At 38.8% G+C, this 18,850-nt stretch overlaps 3 protein-coding genes across 3 annotated transcripts; 2 read left to right on the top strand and 1 right to left on the bottom strand.

Moving 5' to 3' along the window:
• Positions 1-442: 442 nt before the first annotated feature.
• On the bottom strand, positions 443-4,153 carry nkiras2 (NFKB inhibitor interacting Ras-like 2). The gene is made up of 4 exons (XM_041777951.1): positions 4,099-4,153; positions 3,572-3,688; positions 2,480-2,721; positions 443-2,347 (listed from the first exon to the last, which is right to left on the bottom strand). Exons 2-4 carry the CDS (start codon positions 3,663-3,665, stop codon positions 2,105-2,107), a joined length of 579 nt encoding a protein of 192 aa, XP_041633885.1. The 5' UTR covers positions 3,666-3,688; positions 4,099-4,153; the 3' UTR covers positions 443-2,104.
• On the top strand, positions 4,154-12,664 carry dnajc7 (DnaJ (Hsp40) homolog, subfamily C, member 7). Its single transcript, XM_041777950.1, has 14 exons — positions 4,154-4,248; positions 6,806-6,894; positions 7,015-7,139; positions 7,891-8,004; positions 8,277-8,351; positions 8,465-8,583; positions 9,563-9,716; positions 9,877-10,041; positions 10,274-10,365; positions 10,516-10,589; positions 10,668-10,814; positions 10,909-11,061; positions 11,211-11,273; positions 11,393-12,664. The coding sequence occupies exons 1-14, from the start codon at positions 4,175-4,177 to the stop codon at positions 11,428-11,430; spliced, it is 1,482 nt and encodes a 493-aa protein (XP_041633884.1). The 5' UTR covers positions 4,154-4,174; the 3' UTR covers positions 11,431-12,664.
• Positions 12,665-12,845: 181 nt separating this feature from the next.
• Positions 12,846-17,192, top strand: odad4 (outer dynein arm docking complex subunit 4). The gene is made up of 11 exons (XM_041778254.1): positions 12,846-13,021; positions 14,716-14,847; positions 14,981-15,134; positions 15,212-15,249; positions 15,438-15,597; positions 15,756-15,971; positions 16,044-16,251; positions 16,337-16,423; positions 16,513-16,709; positions 16,849-16,949; positions 17,037-17,192. Exons 1-11 carry the CDS (start codon positions 12,896-12,898, stop codon positions 17,070-17,072), a joined length of 1,455 nt encoding a protein of 484 aa, XP_041634188.1. The 5' UTR covers positions 12,846-12,895; the 3' UTR covers positions 17,073-17,192.
• The last annotated feature ends 1,658 nt before the right edge of the window (positions 17,193-18,850 follow it).

Here is an 18,850-nt window from a genome sequence, read left to right as displayed (position 1 = left end):
ACTCCATTCTATGTATGGTATCTAGTTTTGGACACTTATGCCCTGAATGTAATACAAATCAAAAATATTGCACGGTTTTAACATATTCAAGGCTGTGATAATCCCAGTCAAAAGAATTCAGTTTGTATGTTGTATATGAAAAATAGGTCTATTTTAATTTTTTTTTTCCATTATACATGTCATGGCTTTGCATTTAAACTGGCATCTAAAGGGTTAAATATATATATATATATTATATATAAATGGTATTGATGAGTTGGTCTAATCATGATTAAAAAATTAAAGAAAAAAAAGTTGAAAAAAAAAAACAACGCAGATAATCTTAATTGTATATGAAAAATATTTTACTTTTTGTGACAAAAATTCTGGGTTTTTGCTTTAAACTAAAACTTTAAATGTTAAATTCCTAAGAATTATTATTTCATATTAATGATCAGGTCCAATCTTGTTTAAAAAATAAATACAAAAAGGTTGTTGTTTCTATTTTTATGCATAGTATTTTTTCTCCTACTTTTGTATGGTGTTCATTTTTGGTCACTTACACGCTGAGTGAAACAATTTATTAAAATCTTAAGTTATTTTTTTCTAAATAAATCAAAGTTGCTGCTCATTCTTAACATATTCAAGGCTGTAGTCAAGGAAATTCAATTTGCATAAAAGTAAATGAAAAAAAATGGGATGTTTAATAACATGGTTACTTTACACAGGGGTTTGCACTTACACTGTCATTTAAAGGGCTAAATTCCTAAAAAAAATCAATTCATATTGATCTTTAGGATCTGGTCTACACTTGATTAAAAAAAAAATAAAGCAAAAAAGAGTTGGAAGAAATTCATGTAGATTATTTGTATTGTCATTTATGTATTGCTGCCATTTTTGGGGACAAATACCCCGAGTGTAACAATTTATCTTACGCCATCTCGTCGAGTTTCCCTAATGGTTGGCCAAAGTAATGTGTTTTTCTCTGTTATGATGCCTTAAATTTCTAAATGCCTAATAACATTTCATCCTAAAATAAAGTGGATATGCATTTTTTTAAGTGAGTTAGTTTTACAAAATATGACAATGATGGAACATGAACTGCAAACAAAACTCCAGTGACTATCATTTGCTTGATTCTTGGCATAAAAGCCTCACTTTATACAACAAAAAAGTTCCATAAACAGTACAGAACTCTGATTAACTCTGGCACAAACACAATGTTGATGTCTCTTTAAAAAACAAACATTGAAAGCTGCACATATTTTGGCTCAGTGGTTGGTGACGAAGAACATTTGGATTAATTTTAACATTTTCGTCAACCAAAAAAAAAAAAACCCTCAATGTCATTCATGTGTTCCAACCAGAAACGTAGCACCTGTGCCTGCAGAAACATCGATTCATATGACCACATATACATTTATAAAGACTGTGCAGAAGGCAATACATGTCGAAGGAATGTTAATCAGTGATAAACATAAAAGGTGTGACAAATCTCTGGATCAACATACAGTAAAGTTACCGTACATCATCAAAACTCTATCAATAAAATCCCTTCATATTTTGTATCTTTACAACATGAATATTCAGCATTTTTGAGATGCAACCATAAGTTAACATAGTGAACTCTGTTTGAGAATGCGTGTAGTGTTCATGTAGATAAAACTGCAGCAGTGAACATGTGAGATGAGTTCTTTATACAGTGAAAGTCTGATGTCTTGTTGAAACTAAGCTCGAAATGTGGATTGTCAGTAGTTCAAGAACTTAGCATCACCTCAAAGACTGCATGTGAATAGTTGGACCAAATCCCAATCAAATAAAATGGGACTGAAAAATAAAACGCATTAAGTTCCTTGATTTCTTTGCTGATATAAAAAATGATCAGCATTCTCAGTTAAGATAATGTCTTATTCCTCAAAAGCATCAAATCTAGATGCCGTTGTAACATCAAGAGCACCCATTCTATGAAAAAATCCATACAATCATCCCACTTTCTTTCTACATTCCTGAAACCAGCTCCTTTTACCTCTATACATCAGTATGTACAAATAGGTTTGAAGCTCTAAAATCTCTCCTCTCCCTTCCTTCCTTCTCTGACTTCAGTGTAGCATCAGCATCTGCCCATTTAGCTGTCTGTTGAACCACTTCCCTTGTTCTTATTGCGACTAAGAGGGAAGGTGGACTTGCTCTGTGGTTGGGTCATTTTGCTCGCCAGGTAGACGAAGGGTTCAATCAGCGTGCGCCGATCCACCACCGACACCTCCCACAGCCTCACCTTCTCGTTCTTGGCCCAGTTCTGGGCCATGTTAGCATCGACTCTCCTCTCATCCTGCCTGTCCAGTTTGTTACCCAACACCACAATGGTCACCTGTGGATCAGGATCACTAGATTAGAATCCAGTTGGTGTTAACTCTGGCTCTGTCCACATCAGAGTGCCATTAGTACATGTGACTTGAAGAGAATTAACATTGAACATTAGTCAAATGGGTTCAGTCCTCACCTCTTTCTTGTCTCGGTGACGGTCGATTTCTTTCTTTAGGGCTTCCATCCGCTTAAACGACTCTTTACTGTCAATGCTGTAGACAAGCACAAAGCCATCTGCAAAAGTGAAGTAATGTCGAGGAAACTCCATCCCATCGCGGAGTCCTCGGGTGTCATAGAAACGCACCTGCTCCCGTGTGCCGCGATCAGTTTCTATGGAGCCAATGTAGATGTCCTCCAAGGTCTCCATGGGCTCTGAGCCTAACATTAGACATACAAACACACATGCTGGGACAATGGTAGATATGCCCTCTAGAGCAGACCTGTATTTTAAAGGGTCACTGAAAAGTGACTGGACTGAAAAGTTTGGCAACCCCTGATTTAAAGCATAAAAATGAAGCTATCTATGGAAGCCCAAAGAAGAGATGCATCTTTGGGTATTTTTACTCAGTTTTGCTATGATACTGAGAAACTGTGGGCGTTATCTCAAGATCTCAATTCATTAACACTGTTTTTCTAGTGATAATGAGTCAATTACTCCATGAATAAAGCATTAATATTAACATGTTATCATGAAAGACGTATTGCTTTCCTGAGATAAAGACATAAATCAGTTGAGATCTTATGAAAGCAAGTGAAATGTGCTCTTTATCACAGGAAAAAAGGAGTAAAATCAAATATACAAAATAGATTTCAATGGATGCTCTCTCACAGGCAAATCAAAAGAAGAAAGTGGAGCACACAAGTTACTTTTAGCAATTTCATCAGGTGCACAGGACTAAAGTTTCGATGCTTACTGCATCTTCATCAGAGTCAAACAGTAGTAGTACCTCTTCCCTGATGAAGTAGTTTCTTGCATGGATCAGCCTTTGAGAAAGAATCTATTAAAACATCTTTTGTTTGTTACTAGTCCCCACAGAGCACTGACCTCACAGCACAAGAGACTCCTTCTTTGTGAGTAAAATCAAATGTTTAGGTGCGTGTCCTTCAAGGGCTTCCATAGAAATCATATAATTACCAATCAACAGTTACTTTCATATAGGTGCATCCCATGCAGGTTAAGAGTGTTACATAAGTGAACATCAGTGTTATTACTCAAGATCAGGCATACCTGCAACATGATTGGCATACAGAAGTTGCTCCAATACAGCAGTTTTACCAACTGCAGCCTGGCCACAAACAACCACTTTACAACTTTTACCCATGACTCCGCCTTAGGGTTGAAAATCTGTATTTGGAGACACAAATAAGAAACTGTTGAGTCAAGCACGACCCTAATTTCACAGTGAAGGAGCATAGCAGAGCCATGTTAGAGCTCCGTTTATCAACATTGTTAAAATTGTAGAAAACGTTTGATAAACAACCACGATAAAAAATGAAAGAGCTCATGCTTGCCATGCTTTTATCAGTATCCACAACTGTCAATGATGCTAACGTCTGTCAGGTTAGCTTAGCATTAGCTTTCCGGGAGATACAGAATAGCGATGTCACTAAGAAGACAGCTAAATAAAAATAAAACTGGCTGATTCAAATGAAACTAATGTCTTCATACATAATAAACTGGTATTAGTTACATGTAAGTTGAGCGGTAAATATTATTAAAACAGTTATAACATGTAAGCAAAACGCTTTCCTTACCCCGTGAACTACTTCCTGTTTACAGTACGCGTAACTACTGCAGTATGAAGCCCCGCCCCTCCCCGTTAACGGCAAAATGGCGACGGAGAGCTGTGATTCTGTGAACATGGACCCTGATATGGACCTGCTTAGTGACGAAGAATTAGAGAGGTACGGAAAATCCAGGCTCTGTTGTCAGCAGATGTGATATACTTGTAACCATGTCATGTACTGACATGTTTACTAAAAGGTCTTTAGTGTGTTAAAATTCTCGTCTCTGTCTGAAAACTAGCCGCTCACTGTTTAGCCAAATTCAGAGAGCGTTTAGCATGGTTGTCCTCCACCTAGCTAGCTCTTGTGCCTGGTTTTTGGGTTTTTGTCAGCTTAATTAGAGCCACTATATTTCATAAACCGTCAAGTGTCAAAACAATTGGGATAAGGATATAGCTTTACTGTTAAATACAAAGCTAGTAAGCTGACATCACTCACTCACTGTGTGGTCGTGATGTAAAACATGAAAGGTTTCCAAAAAAAGTCATGGCAGTAGCCCACAGCATGGTGTCATATGTTCCTGGCTCTTCCCCCCGGCCTGCTTCACAAAATAGCCTCGTGTTTGATTGGAGTAGACACTCATGCTCTGCTGCTTTGACTCTTTCTATGTTTAGCTAACTCGGGCCAGAAAGCTCTGTTACTCACTGCCAGTTACAATCCTGGACATGCCCTCTACATTAGTATTACTATTACAAATGTAACGATGTGACATGACTGTCCTTCTGAGTAAGGTTGCCAAATGTGTCAGTACTTTTCCCATTATATATGTTTAAAACTATATAGTTTCTAAACTCAGCACAAAAAGTAAGGACATTTGTGTTTGGTAGAATATTTCTTCGTTGTAATATTGCTTCTTGGCAATAAAACTTATACCGTTGGAAAGCCTGTTTATTTCCCTTTTAAATGGTGCCACATTTGTAAGGAACATGCATTTGTGGGATGAGCAGCAGAGCTGAGTATGTGGGTTGCGTCCGTGAAAAATTAGCCAAATCTTCTCTGCCAGTGCCAAACAGCTCATTTTGCTGTTGACTCTTATTTTGAGCTTCTGGTACCCCCAGATGTTGCCAATCAGGCACCTGATTGGCAGCAGTGGTCAGTAGGTGTCTGCTCCAAGAATTGGCATGCCACGTTTGACTGATCTGGATAGGGCCCATGCGATAGGGCAACTTCAAGCTGGTGTTCCGCAAAACCAAGTTGCAGCATTGTTTGGAGTGAACCCTAGTACCATCTCCAAACTGAAGGCCAAGTTCCTTATAACGGGCGATGTCAGAGACTGGCCACGAAGTTGGCGTCCCAAGAAGTCGACAGCCCAAGAAGACCGTTTCATCACCCTATCAGCACTTAGGCACCGTAGCCTGTCTTCTACAGATTCAAAGTCAAGCTTTTAGGACGATATGGCTGATGGCTCTCTGCCCAGACAATCCGGAACAGACTGCACGCAGCCAATCTCCAGTCTCCAAGGGGCTGCCAGGAGGCCTGCCATGACTGCCCTTCACCGTCAGGCCCGTTTGCACTGGTGCCGGCAACACGTGCACTGGAACCTGAACATGTGGAAGAACGTTATGTTCAGCGATGAGTCCAGATTCTGCCTATGGCAGTTGGATCAAAGGTCAAAGTGTGGAGATGGCGTGGAGAGCGCTATGCTGATTGCTGCACCGACAGAGTAACATCTTTTGGTGGAGGCAGTGTGATGTGTGGGGCAGCATCTCCCTCACTGGAAAAATGAGGCTTATCATCATTGGAGGCAATCTCAACACAGAGAGATATGGATATGAGATTCTGCAACCAGTGGCAACCCCATATCTGCACTGTGTGGGACCGAACTCTATTCTCCAAGATGACAACACTTGCCCCCACAGAGTGGGGTTCATCAGAGACTACCTCCAGAATTTGGGAGTGGAGAGGATGGAATGGCCTGCCAGCATTCCTAACCTTAACCCCATTGAACACTTGTGGGATCAGCTTGGTCGTGCTGTTCATGCCAGAGAGACCAACACAACCACGCTGGCTGGCTTGTGACCAATGCTGGTTGAAGAATGGGATGCCATCCCACAGCAGTGTGTGACTAGGCTGGTGACCAGCATGAGGAGGAGGTGCCAGTCTGTTGTGGCTGTGTATGGTTCTTTCACACGCTACTGAGGCTCCTGTTTGGTAAATTAATAAATTGTTAAATTGCCAATATGTCTTATTTCTTCAAACTTCAATCATCCAGTCCACCAAACAAGAGTCAATGGCAGAATAAGCTGTTTGGCACTGGCAGAGAAGATTTGGCTAATTTTTCACGGACACAACCCACATACTCAGCTCTGCTGCTCATCCCACAAATGCATGTTCCTTACAAATGTGGCACCATTTAAGAGGAAAATAAACAGGCTAAAATTTATTGTCAAGAAGCAATGTTACAACAGAGAAATATTCTACCAAACACAAATTTCTGTACTTTTTGTGCTACGTTTTTATCAGTTGTATCTAAAATAGAACTTAACAACTCCTGTCTGTAAGAGAAGAGACATGAATTAGTCTACGTCAGTGCCCCCCCACCCCACCCCCCACCCCCCCCACAAGTTCACTGTCGAATAGTCGGGTAGCTTTAACCCCTGTGACTTTACACGTTTTGTCATAGACTCTTTTCTTCCAAGTTTGCATTAACCTTTGCTCTTGCTTTCTGCTTTTACAGGGAAGCAGAAGGCTTCAAAGAGCAAGGCAATGCCTTTTACATCAAGAAGGATTATGCAGAAGCATTCAACTATTACACCAAGGCCATAGGTAATCATCACCTAAGAAACTGTGTGTTTTTCTTGCCAGTTGATATGATGATGTTATTTTAATGTTTGATGTGATCTCAAAATTTGAATTCCTTCTCTACGTTGATTTTATTTTTTATAGACATGTGTCCGAAGAATGCAAGTTACTATGGAAACCGGGCAGCCACACTTATGATGTTGTGTCGGTACAGAGAGGCTTTAGAAGATTGCCAGCAAGCAGTCCGACTAGACAACTCCTTCATGAAGGCAGGTTATGGGCGACATGACAGTATTTTCTCTGAGAAGGAAAACTCTTCGAAACTTGCTTTAGAATAATTCTTATCTTCACTTTTTTATTCATCTGGCATGTGAAATTTCATTCATTAATGAATTAAAACAATTAAAAGTTTTTTTTTTTTTTTGGACACAGCCTTGATCCTTAATCGTTGTATGTAACATTATACCTACCAACCTACCTCCAGTGTAGTCTTTCAGAGTGCTTTTCCCCTTCCCCATCTCTACTTCAGATAGACTTAGCCCCTCTAGGATGCTTGTTTTTCACCCAAAATGTTACCAACCTTTTACCAGTTAACCCGATTCATCATGAGATGTCTCACCAGGATATTTCTTTTGGCATTTCACAGCTTCTCCCTTCTTTGTTGCCACTGTCCCACCTTTTTTGAAACCTGTCGCTGGAGTCAAATTTCAATTAGGAAATATAAATTTCCAGAATCAATGCTTTCTCTCAATTTCATCATTCAAAACATAGTCCTTGTGCTTTATTTTGATGAAATATGTGGTTTCAGCCCTTTTGAAAATCACCCTGTTCTGTTATATTTGCATTTCATATGTCCCACCTTTTTAAGAAATGCCCGGTAGAACCGATTGACATGCCAGCTTTGTTTAGATTTTAGATAGAGCTACACCATATCTTTAAGAGTTGAAGTATGATTTCCAGTAGAGTATATTAAGACACAGTCTCACTTCAGTGTGTGAACTCATTGTCTGTTACACACAGGGACATCTGCGAGAGGGCAAGTGCCACCTGTCGCTGGGTAATGCCATGGCTGCCAGCCGCTGTTTCCAGAGGGTTCTGGAGCTAGAGCCTGACAACAGCCAAGTCCAGCAGGAGGTGAGATAACCTCAGTTTGACAGAGCATGATCTGACAACATGGCTCAGATTATCCACTACCAGATTAGCTTTGGTGCAAGTAAAGTGAAAAGATCTGACACTGAGTGGTTTAAGAAGAGATAAACTAGAGTTTATGATAATTCCTAATCGGACTATTCATGGAAAAAGCAGTACAGTATGAGCAGTACACTTGGCACAGAGAACATGGTAGTTTTTAAACCAAAAATCCCATGTGTTTCACAGATACTGAACAACTGCAATTTCTTTATCAGGTAAAGAACGCAGATTCAATCCTTGAATATGAGAGAATGGCAGAGATTGGCTTTGAGAAGAGAGACTACAGGATGGTAAGCTGTATAGTGGCTACATTACTGTATTTTGACACTTTTGTGAAATCCATTTCACCAGGGACAGACATGTCCATTAGCACAAAGTGAAAGTGTGCTGTGGTCGTCTTCAGGTGGTTTTTTGCATGGATCGTGCCTTGGAGTCCGCCCCGGCATGCCACAGATTCAAGATACTAAAGGCAGAGTGCTTAGCCCTGCTGGGACGTTACCCTGAAGCTCAGTCTGTTGCCAGGTAAGACATCAGTTACCAAAGTACTGATATCAACTTATTTTTTAAACCATATTGGAATTTGTCAAATTGAGTTCAAGGTGAAAGCAGAAAAAGATGAGGTGAAGTGCATGTGCTGTAATGCCTAACACCAACTCAACCTGTACTGGCATACAGTACTGTGCAGAAATTTAAGGCATGTTTGGGCCAAAAATTGAGGCTGAAGAAAGACATGTAATGGAGAGCCCTCCTGAGGACAGAAAGGAGGATTGACACAACCCAGGTCATGCTCTGGATGTCCTTGCATGTTATCAGGGGCCCGTGAAAATAATTTGGCAGAGTAGGGAGTGGATGTGGTGAGTAAGCATGGCCTGGGGTAGGTAGTGAGGTTGCCACAAACTCCTGGTCATGCTGTGGATGCCCCAAAATCCTGAAAAAGGTCTCTGTGCGTATCACTAGAGGTGAAAAGGCTCAAACTAGAAAAATTATGTTGAATCTGACATTGGCTGCCAAGAGCCACACGTGTGTGTACATTTATCGAGCTTGACTCTGCCCCGTCCAGGGTTGTAGCACATCAGGCCCCATAATGAATCCTTAGCTCCTTACATGACTAAAACTTATGTACATGACTGTATATGTAAAACTGTCATCATTTGAAAATTATTGTCTAATATGTAAGCATTCTCTTAGTTTAAAAGAGGAAATTAATAACTTTGACCGCCAGTTACTAAGCCACTAAATCAGTGTATGCTGACATCTAGAGAAGGTAGTGATTGCCAAAATTTTTTTATTATCTATTCACCAGAGTGTGATTTTTTTTTTACACATTACAGTTACTTGACATTTCTTTAATTTGTAGATATTCTAGGTTATCTTCTGGATCTCAACAGACCTTTGAACATCGGGAATAAATCATGGCTGGACATCAGCCCTCGTAGAGTTTTATTTTGATGTCCCATAGTTGCTTTATTGGCATTAAAATGAATGACTTTTTCCTGTTTAGTGATATTCTACGGATGGACTCCACTAATGCTGATGCACTGTATGTGCGTGGTCTCTGCCTGTACTATGAGGACTGCATCGACAAAGCGGTCCAGTTCTTCGTCCAAGCCTTGCGTATGGCTCCTGATCATGACAAGGCCCGACTCGCGTGCAGAGTGAGTAACTCAGAATGAAAGTACCAAAAGTGTCTAACCCTTTAGTAGAGTGTGAGTTTAATTTATCTAAAACATAACTGTGAGGTGTTCTCTTCTGTTGAACTGCCATTCACCTTGTTAGGTCAGAATAACTCAGTTGTTTTCCTTTTTATTGTCTTAGAATGCCAAAGCTTTAAAAGCAAAGAAGGAGGAAGGGAACAAGGCGTTCAAGGAAGGAAACTTTGATGCAGCCTATGAGCTCTACTCTGAAGCACTAACAATAGACCCCAACAACATTAAGACTAATGCTAAGCTGTACTGTAACAGGGCCACTGTTGGATCAAAGGTGAGTAAACAAGTTTGTATGCTGGAATACTTGGGCATTATTTGCACATTTTTAACTTTGAGATTCTGAAGTAAGCATAAAACATCCATTTATACAGGCTCCTGCTATCTCACTAACTGTATAAATGTGTAGTAGTGTTGTTTTTCCAGCTGCCATGCTAATCAGTAGAATTAGGTTACTGTTAATCTCTCTGTTTTTTGCACAATCAATGTTTTTTCTTTGTCTTCGAAAGCTGAAGAAACTAGAACAGGCCGTTGAAGACTGCACCAAGGCCATTAAACTGGATGAGACCTACATAAAGGCCTATTTACGGAGAGCGCAGTGGTAAGCCCAGGTTCTCTAACTTGGTTCTTAGCATACAAAGTAAATGAATTGTATTTTGGTACAGATAGATAAGAGCCATTATCATACTGATTCTTTATTGATCATACTGGAGAGAGAGGCACTCATAGAGTTGTGCATTCTGTGCTGCAGCTACATGGACACAGAGCAGTATGAAGAGGCTGTGCGTGACTATGAGAAGGTTTACCAGACAGAGAAGACAAAGGGTGAGAATTAGGTTCAACTACCAGCATATATTCGACTCCCACACAGTGTTTTAATAAATTAAAACATTTTTTGTTTAGAACACAAGCACCTCCTGAAAAATGCCCAGCTGGAGTTGAAGAAAAGCAAGCGGAAAGATTATTACAAAGTGCTCGGAGTGGATAAAAATGCCACAGAAGACGAGATCAAGAAAGCATACCGCAAACGTGCACTTTTACATCATCCAGGTGATAACATTGTGCTATTTTACATAATTATGCTTAGAGTTTTCTCCCATTCCAGATGATTATACTCTGTTTATTCTCCTCTCTTTCCCTGCAGATCGTCACAGCGGAGCTAGTCCTGAGGTGCAGAAAGAAGAGGAGAAGAAGTTTAAAGAGGTGGGTGAGGCTTTCAGCGTGCTTTCAGATCCAAAGAAGAAGTCTCGTTACGACAGCGGTCAGGATCTGGAGGACGACGGCATGAACATGGGAGGTCAGTATACGGGAAAGCATTGGTGTAGGAGGTCTCAAGGTTGAAAATACCTGACTTGTTATATTTAAAAAGCTGCTTTGATTACAAGTAGCTGGCTAAAATATGTTCTGTTTGGATGTTTATCCTTTTTCATATCTAATTTTCACCAGACTTTGATGCCAACAACATTTTCAAGGCCTTCTTTGGAGGTCCAGGAGGTTTCAGTTTTGAAGGTAAAGTAACACAAGAAACATGCACTCCTTTCTGCTTCACTGGTTAGAATAAAACCTTGATTTAGAGTATAGATTATTGATTAAATCTTGTCATTGTTGTTGATTTTTGTTTGTTTCAGCATCTGGACCAGGAAATTTCTTCTTCCAATTTGGTTAATTTGAGGATTCCTCAACCTTAAAGATACTACATCAGGACTTTTCAACGTCAACCCCCTGACTCACCATCCATATTTAATGACTGACTTATTGCAAGTCAGATTCTTGTCTATGCCATTGACTGAATGAATGCAACCCAATGACCACACGCAGCAATCCCGTATAGCAACAGCACCAAGACGGCTCAGACTGAGTTGATAGTTTTACTGGTTCTTGATTTGGGTTTCTTCTCTGCAGGATGAAACAAACTTGAAAGTCAGTAATGGCTAGCAACTGGTCCAAATATTCTCTTCTGTCTGAGATAGGAGAGATTGTGCAGCTATTGTATCAGAGCTTATAGGGATCCATGCAGGAAGTGACGCCCTGGGGAAACTCTTGAGACGCAACTTAGCAAGCTATTACCCAGCTCGTCTCAACTTGCTGCTGAGGAGGTTTTCTCTGCATGAGAGTGAGTCCCTTGCTTAATGATTTTTGATGAAAATCACTGAGCAAGCAGCCTCCTTCTCTTAATGAAGAATCTGTCAGACAGAAAGTTGGCTGCTGTGAATCCGCACTGAAAACTGCATCCATGTCATAGGCAAATAGGAGCCTTTTTTATTATTTACAGGTGGAGCTTAAACCTCCACAAACATTACATCTGAAGCACAGGAGAAAGACCACCGTGGAGACCGCTGTGCTGGTTTTAGAGCCAGCAAAGTCCTCTTCCTTCTTGTTGTCACAGGTTTTATGTTTGATGTTGCCATTCACAGATTGCTGCATTGTACATTTTACTGGAATGTAAAGTGTTGATTTGTGATGATAGTTGAATATTTTTTTTTCCATTTTTTTTATTTGATATGTATATTTATTGTAAACTTGCTGTCTGATAGAACCATTGGTGTAAGATAAGGACACTTTTCTTTTGTGAAGAAGAGTCTATTAGGATGGAAATAAAGGAGATGTTTTTCTTGATATTTAGACAGAAATAGAAATTGAATGGCTATGATGCAGGCTGACTGCAACAGGTGGGCATAAGAATAGAGCAAATATGACATATGATATGTGTTTGCTGTTGTCCTAGATGGTGAAGCACTGTGCAATGATGGAAACTTGTAATGTTCAGTTGTGTTGGTGCACTAAATGTAGAAAAGTGTCCTCATCTTTGCTCATCGTTTCTGACCTTCTGGTGAAATCATCCTCTCTTTGCCCTTGGAAAGTACCAGCCATGTCAATAAAGTTGGCCTCCTCTGGGTTTCCCCTAAGCTGTTTGTCTTCTTTTTGCGTTATAACTTAAGCATAAAGAAATATATCCACATTTTAGGCAGTTTACAATCACAATTGAGATTGAAATTTTAAGACGCATTATCCAGGGCTGAGCAGAGGGTGGCGCTGTTTCTCCCCCACGGTTTGTTAGAGGGGTTGCTGTGATACCAGCTGAAAACCCCGAGTTAAACTTTCTGCAGGTGGTGTAACAAAAATACTAAAATATGTCAGACACAGACGTGGATAACGAAGCTCAAAAGCCGAAGGACGTCTTCTCCACTCTCGTAGCTGTTGGGGACTGTTTGTACCTTAAAGGAGTGTACAACAAGGCGATAGACAGCTACACTGCGGTAAGTTAGGAGCTAATAATCAGCTAGCTGTGCATTAAACCTTGTACTGATACAAGGCCCACACATCTAAAATACCAACTCAAACAATATTTTAAGGTTTTATGACGGCGAACTGCATATTATAACAACCGTTTAAGTGCTCATTACTCATTTATTATTTGTACGGAGCACGGGAAGTGACATGAACATGTTTATTTTTTTTAATACGCACGCGCGTTTTAGTGTCTCGCGCGCGCGTTTTATTCGTATGCCGTGCGCGCTATTTTACAGTTTCTCGCGCGAATTAGTCTATACTATATAAGTAAAACGCGCATGCGAGATACAGAGAAATCGCACGCGCGTATTATAAAAATAAACACGTTCATGTCACCTCCTGGGCTCCGTACTTTTGTGAGCAGTTAAACAGTTTTTTATGCCCACATAGTTACAGCAGAAAATTGAAGTGCACATTGAAATGCTGTTGGGTTCAGCTGCTGCAGAATGGGAAATGAATGATAATTGTATTGACACAAGTTGATCATCCCTTAGTGACAAAAATGCAATACTTTCTCAATAGCCTTTTCCTACAAATGCAACCTTTACATAGACATTTTCTTGGTAACTTAAAATTCTCTTACTTTCATGTTTCCATTGGCAGATTTTAGCAATTTTAGGGCCCTAAGTGAACACAGGCATGGAGTCCTCCACATCAATTGTTCTCCTCTTTTTGAAATTCTTATCAGAGAAAGTTTTTGTTACTTGATGTAAAAGCCAACCAAAAAATACTTTTTGGCAATTATTATTATTATTTATTTATTTTTGGTGTAGAAATGTCAAGGCCTATTTCAAAATGTCCATTTGGAGACCCTTAGTCGACACCCGACAACCAAATTACAGTAGAGAAATGTAATAACAAATATGCATCTTTATTTTAATAAATAATTACAATTAACTCAAAGAAAAAGATCTTTGTTCCATTTTGGATTTTCTCTTCTTTCTCTCTTTCTTTCCTTCTTTTTTGGTTATGTTTTAACAAGACAGACAACACGAGGAAACGGACCACAGACATCCTTGGTCAGAACGGACGTAAATACTAAAAGTGTCAAAATAAAGTTAATCTAAACTTCTGCCATTTAGGGTAAGGGATAGGATACCAAAAGTTAAATGCCAAAACTTTACCTGAAAAACTTATTAACAAAACATTTGATAAAACCCAGCAAACAGTCTGCTTACAGGAAAAAAGATTGTTCTCCATGACACCAAAATCTAATGCAGCTAACATAGCCACAGTTAGGGCTAAAGAAGCTAGATTAGCTAGATACACTTCCTACTTAACAAAGCTTTCACTGTAACATTAAATTTCAAACTTTTAAATGAGTGTGTTAACTCCTTGAGATTCCCAAGGAAAAGGGGTCATCTAAATTATGTGTTCACAGGGGCCCCGGGCAATTGCCTATCTTTGCCAAATGGTAAAGTCTGCCTCTGCTCATTCTCACTGGTCCCTCACAGCTGGTAATTTTACTGCAGTTTGCTTGTCAATGCAATGGATTGGTAGGGACAGGGAAAAATTGAGGGGGCTAGCAGGAAAGTCTGGATGGGTACATTTCAGGAAAATCAAATTCAGGAAATTGTCTGGAGTTCTGTGTAAATGTGAATATGGCTCATGTTTGTCAACACTGCTTTTAAAAGCTTGCACTGCTGTTGGTTTTCTTTAGGCGCTGTCTATGAAACCTGACGATAAGACATGCCTTGTCGGCCGATCCAAGTGTTACCTGAGGATGGGGCAGTTTGAAAATGCGCTGAAAGATGCTGAAGCTTCCCTTAAAGAAGATAAGACATTTTTTAAGGTACACTGCTAGTTGCTTCCACCACACAGACAAAAAACACCATTTACTTTTCCTGTTTTACCAAATAAACCACTATCAAGTCTTCAGAATTTTTTAAAAAAGTAAGACTAATTATTTCATTGTAATTTTTCAGGGGTTGTACCAGAAAGCAGAAGCTCTGTACTATATGGGAAAATTTGAATTTGCACTGGTGTTTTACCACAGAGGACAAAAGCTACGTCCTCTAATGCAGGAGTTCAAACTAGGTATCCAGAAAGCAGAGGGAGCCATTGAAAATTCTGTTGGCAGTAAGTACTTTAGTCTGTTGCAGCAAATTAGATATTCCTCTTACTTACAATCTAATCCATTTTTCGCTTTCCTGTAGGTCCTTCTTCTATGAAATTGGAGATTAAGAATGAGGACGTAAGCCTCTTGTTGTTTCTAACTTCAATAAATCAGGATTTAAAGGAACATTTTATATGATAATAGTGACTCAACAGAACAGATATGAATCATGTGCTGGTACTGTAATCACTTCCCACTCTTTTAAAAAGCAGGTTCTGGAGTTGTTTTAATGTGAAATTCAGTCCTGTTATGTGTCTGATCAACAGACTACTAAGATGGAACAGCCTGTCACTGCTACTCAGCATCTGACCACAGAGAAAAAACAGCGAAACCAGAAGATCCCAAAGAGTGAGAAGACGACCAAGAAACTGCTTGGAGAGTTTTACAGCGACAAGAAGTTTCTAGAAAACCTGCTTAATAATGAAGGTGGTATGCAGTAAAGTAGTATGTTTTTGTTTATCTTTGTCTTTTCTTCACTTGTTGATGTAGTTCAAAATCAACTAGTTTCTTATTCAGGCTTTTCTGTTCTTTATGGTCATTTAATCCCATAAACATTTTATTCTGTTTGACTGAATGATTTGCAGATTTGACAAAAAGTAAGTCAAAAGGTGGGGAACGACTGCAAGACGTCATTCAGAGCTGCCTCACATCTCTCGACACTTGCACCAAGTTTTTGAGTCAAAAGAAACCAATCTGTTCACCAGAGGGGCAGCGCAAGCAAAAAAGTACCAAGCCCCATCGAAGCCCATCCTACGATCTTGTTCCATTTCTGCTGAAAAGTCTGGATGAAATTGATGCAGGTAAAACAGGCTTCTGTTTACCTTCTCACTTTGTTTGAACTTAAAAATGCTCAGTTATGTTTGTTGTCTTAGAGTTGACGTCTGGAAATGCGGAGGGTAGTCTGAAGAAGGCAGTGGAGGTCATGAATATCGTTCAGGGGTGGTCAGAGAAAGACATGCCAGATAAGAAAGAGGTTATGGGCAGCCTGCACAGTTGTATTGGGAATGCCTTGTTTGACTTGGGAGACTTGGACAAAGCATTGGAACATCATCAAAAAGACTTGGAGCTGGCTTCAGGGTGGTAAGAACCGTTAGAAATGACACAACAGGAGTGAATGTATTTTGCAGTAATAGAGCAAATGCTCAGCGATCTTTGTTGCCAACAGCAAACTCTCAGAGGCAATGTCGCGAGCTCTTGACAACATCGGGCAGATTTATGCCCAGATTGGACAGTACAACCAGGCCATTGGCTTGTAAGTACCAGCCCTCTTATTTAGCAATGGTTTACATTACAATGTGTGTAGTAAGTGGTAGTTCCCTTTTCCTTGTCTTCAAACTTAAGCTGGGAGAAGAAGATTCCCCTGGTGTGTGATGGTTTGGAGAAGACCTGGTTGCTCCATAACATTGGTTGCTGTTATTTGGAGCTGGAACGCTACAACGAAGCAAGAGACTACGGCATCAATTCAGTCACTGCAGCTGATGAAATTGCAGATTTGAAATGGCAGATAAATGCCAATGTTTTGGTGGCACAGTCAGAATGTAAGTCTTCCTTTCGCAATATAATTAGAAAATGTCTTCATACAATCAGCTTATTTGTGTGATATTCAGTGAGCCTTTTCATACTGCATAGCTGTCATAATTGAACTCATAATGTGACTTTCTTTCTGTTTTATGTCAGTAAAACTCAGAAATTTTGAAACTTCTGTCTCGCATTTTGAGAGGGCTTTGACCCAGGCAAGACTGCAAGATGACCACTCTGCTGTGAACGCCATTCAGAAGGTTTCCTTGTGTTGTCTTTTCTTTTGTTGTCTGTTTGGTTCCATATAATTATAGTTTCGATCACTGACATTTTTATTCTGTTTTCAGGCTCTTGATGAAGCTAAACAACACCTGCAAAAGTGAGGATGACCATCACAAAACAGTTACTGAATGAAAAAGTTGATGCAGTTTGTGGTAAAGTCTGCTTCCTCTAATGGTTAGTTGTGTCATTTGAGTTTTTGTGTGAATAAAAAGACTAGTAAAAATATTATAGAAACATTTAATAAGTGGATGCATTCATTTCTGAAAGCAATGTTAAATATTTTAACTATAAGTGGCTTCTCTTGTAGACTTACACTGATGCTAGTTAGAAGAGATTGGCCACACAAGATCTCTCTTCTTCCTGTACATTATTTAACCAGAGTACATGAAGCCAATTTCAGACTCTGGGTTAAGTAAAAGTGACTCTTAGACTTCTTCACCTACAACCCTGAATAAAAAGTTAAAAAAAAAAACAATCAAAAGGTATTAAAGACCACCCAAGTGTGTTTTAAGAGCCTTTAGAGAAGACACTGAATAGTGTAAGGGTTTTATATGGGGACTTCTAGAAATCAAAATAGAATTTACCAAATTAATAAAGATTAAACTCCTTAGACCAGAGCATATCAACGCATTTCATTTGATCTGATAAGTTTACAAAATATCGATAAATTTCTTTTCCAAAATCCACATTAACTCCCTAAAATGTCTGACAACATTCCTAACATATTTTTAACATATCTAATGAAAAAGTACCCCAAAATTTATTAAAATACTCCCCAAATGTTTAAATAAAACTTAATCATAAAGTCTTAACATAGAAAAAATCTTGGAAATTTTCAAGCTAATTCCTCAAAATTTGAAATAAATTCCACAAGATTCCATTAAAATTATGGAAAATTCTCCCAAAAATCCAAATGTATTCCCAGAAATTTCAATGAAAATTCTTACGTGCTCAATTCCAGTTAATACTCTTCCGTTTTTTAAGTAATACTTTTGTGATATATATGCCGTGTGCTATCTTTTTGTTATTTGTATTGTATGTTCTGTTTGTGCTCTATACTATGTAAACATGGTCTGAGTCACATACATAAATGAAATGAAATGAAATGAAATTTCCATGTTTAACGAGTAAATTTTTCGAAATTTCCATGAAAATACCTTAAAAAATTCAAAGTAAAGTCCCGAAAGAATGTAGATAAATTTTAAAAGTATTCATGAAAATATCCAAAAAATCCCCAAACGTCCAAACAAATTCACTGAAATTTCAATGGAATTTATTTGAAATTTCAAAGGTCAACAGCCTGCTTCATTCCCAATCAAATTCCTTTGAATTTAAAATTAACACTCAAAAATATCCATGAAAATACATGAAAAAAATTTAAACATAAATTCCCCCCAAAAATTTAAACCAAATGCCCAAAAAAAGCAAATACATTTCCTAAATTTGCATGGAAATTCCTAAGAATATCCAAATTCCTCCAAACAAATTTCCCAAATTCATATGAAGGTGCAGAAAAAAAATCAAGCAAAATCCCCCAAAGCTTCCAATCCTGCAAAATATACAAACGTATCTCCAAAATTTCCATGAAAATAACTTGAAAATTTCCAAGCAAATTCCCTTAAATATATGAACAAATTTATGCTAATTTCCATGAGATTCCTGAAAACTTCAAAGCAGATCATTCCAGCAATTCAAGCAAATTACTGAAACTTTAATGGACATTCCAGATGATTAGATACAAATTGTAACAGCAGAAATTAGTATTTGTTATAGAAAAGCCAAGATGTTAAGTCCTCATATGTACATGCAGGATGTTAGGAGGTTAATTTGAAAAAAGAAAAGAACAACTAACACTAGTTTATCTGAGAGTGAAACAAAA

This window comes from Cheilinus undulatus, linkage group 21 (assembly GCF_018320785.1).
Source record: "Cheilinus undulatus linkage group 21, ASM1832078v1, whole genome shotgun sequence".
NCBI lineage: Eukaryota > Metazoa > Chordata > Actinopteri > Labriformes > Labridae > Cheilinus > Cheilinus undulatus.
This window is presented reverse-complemented; position numbering and strand designations above follow the sequence as displayed.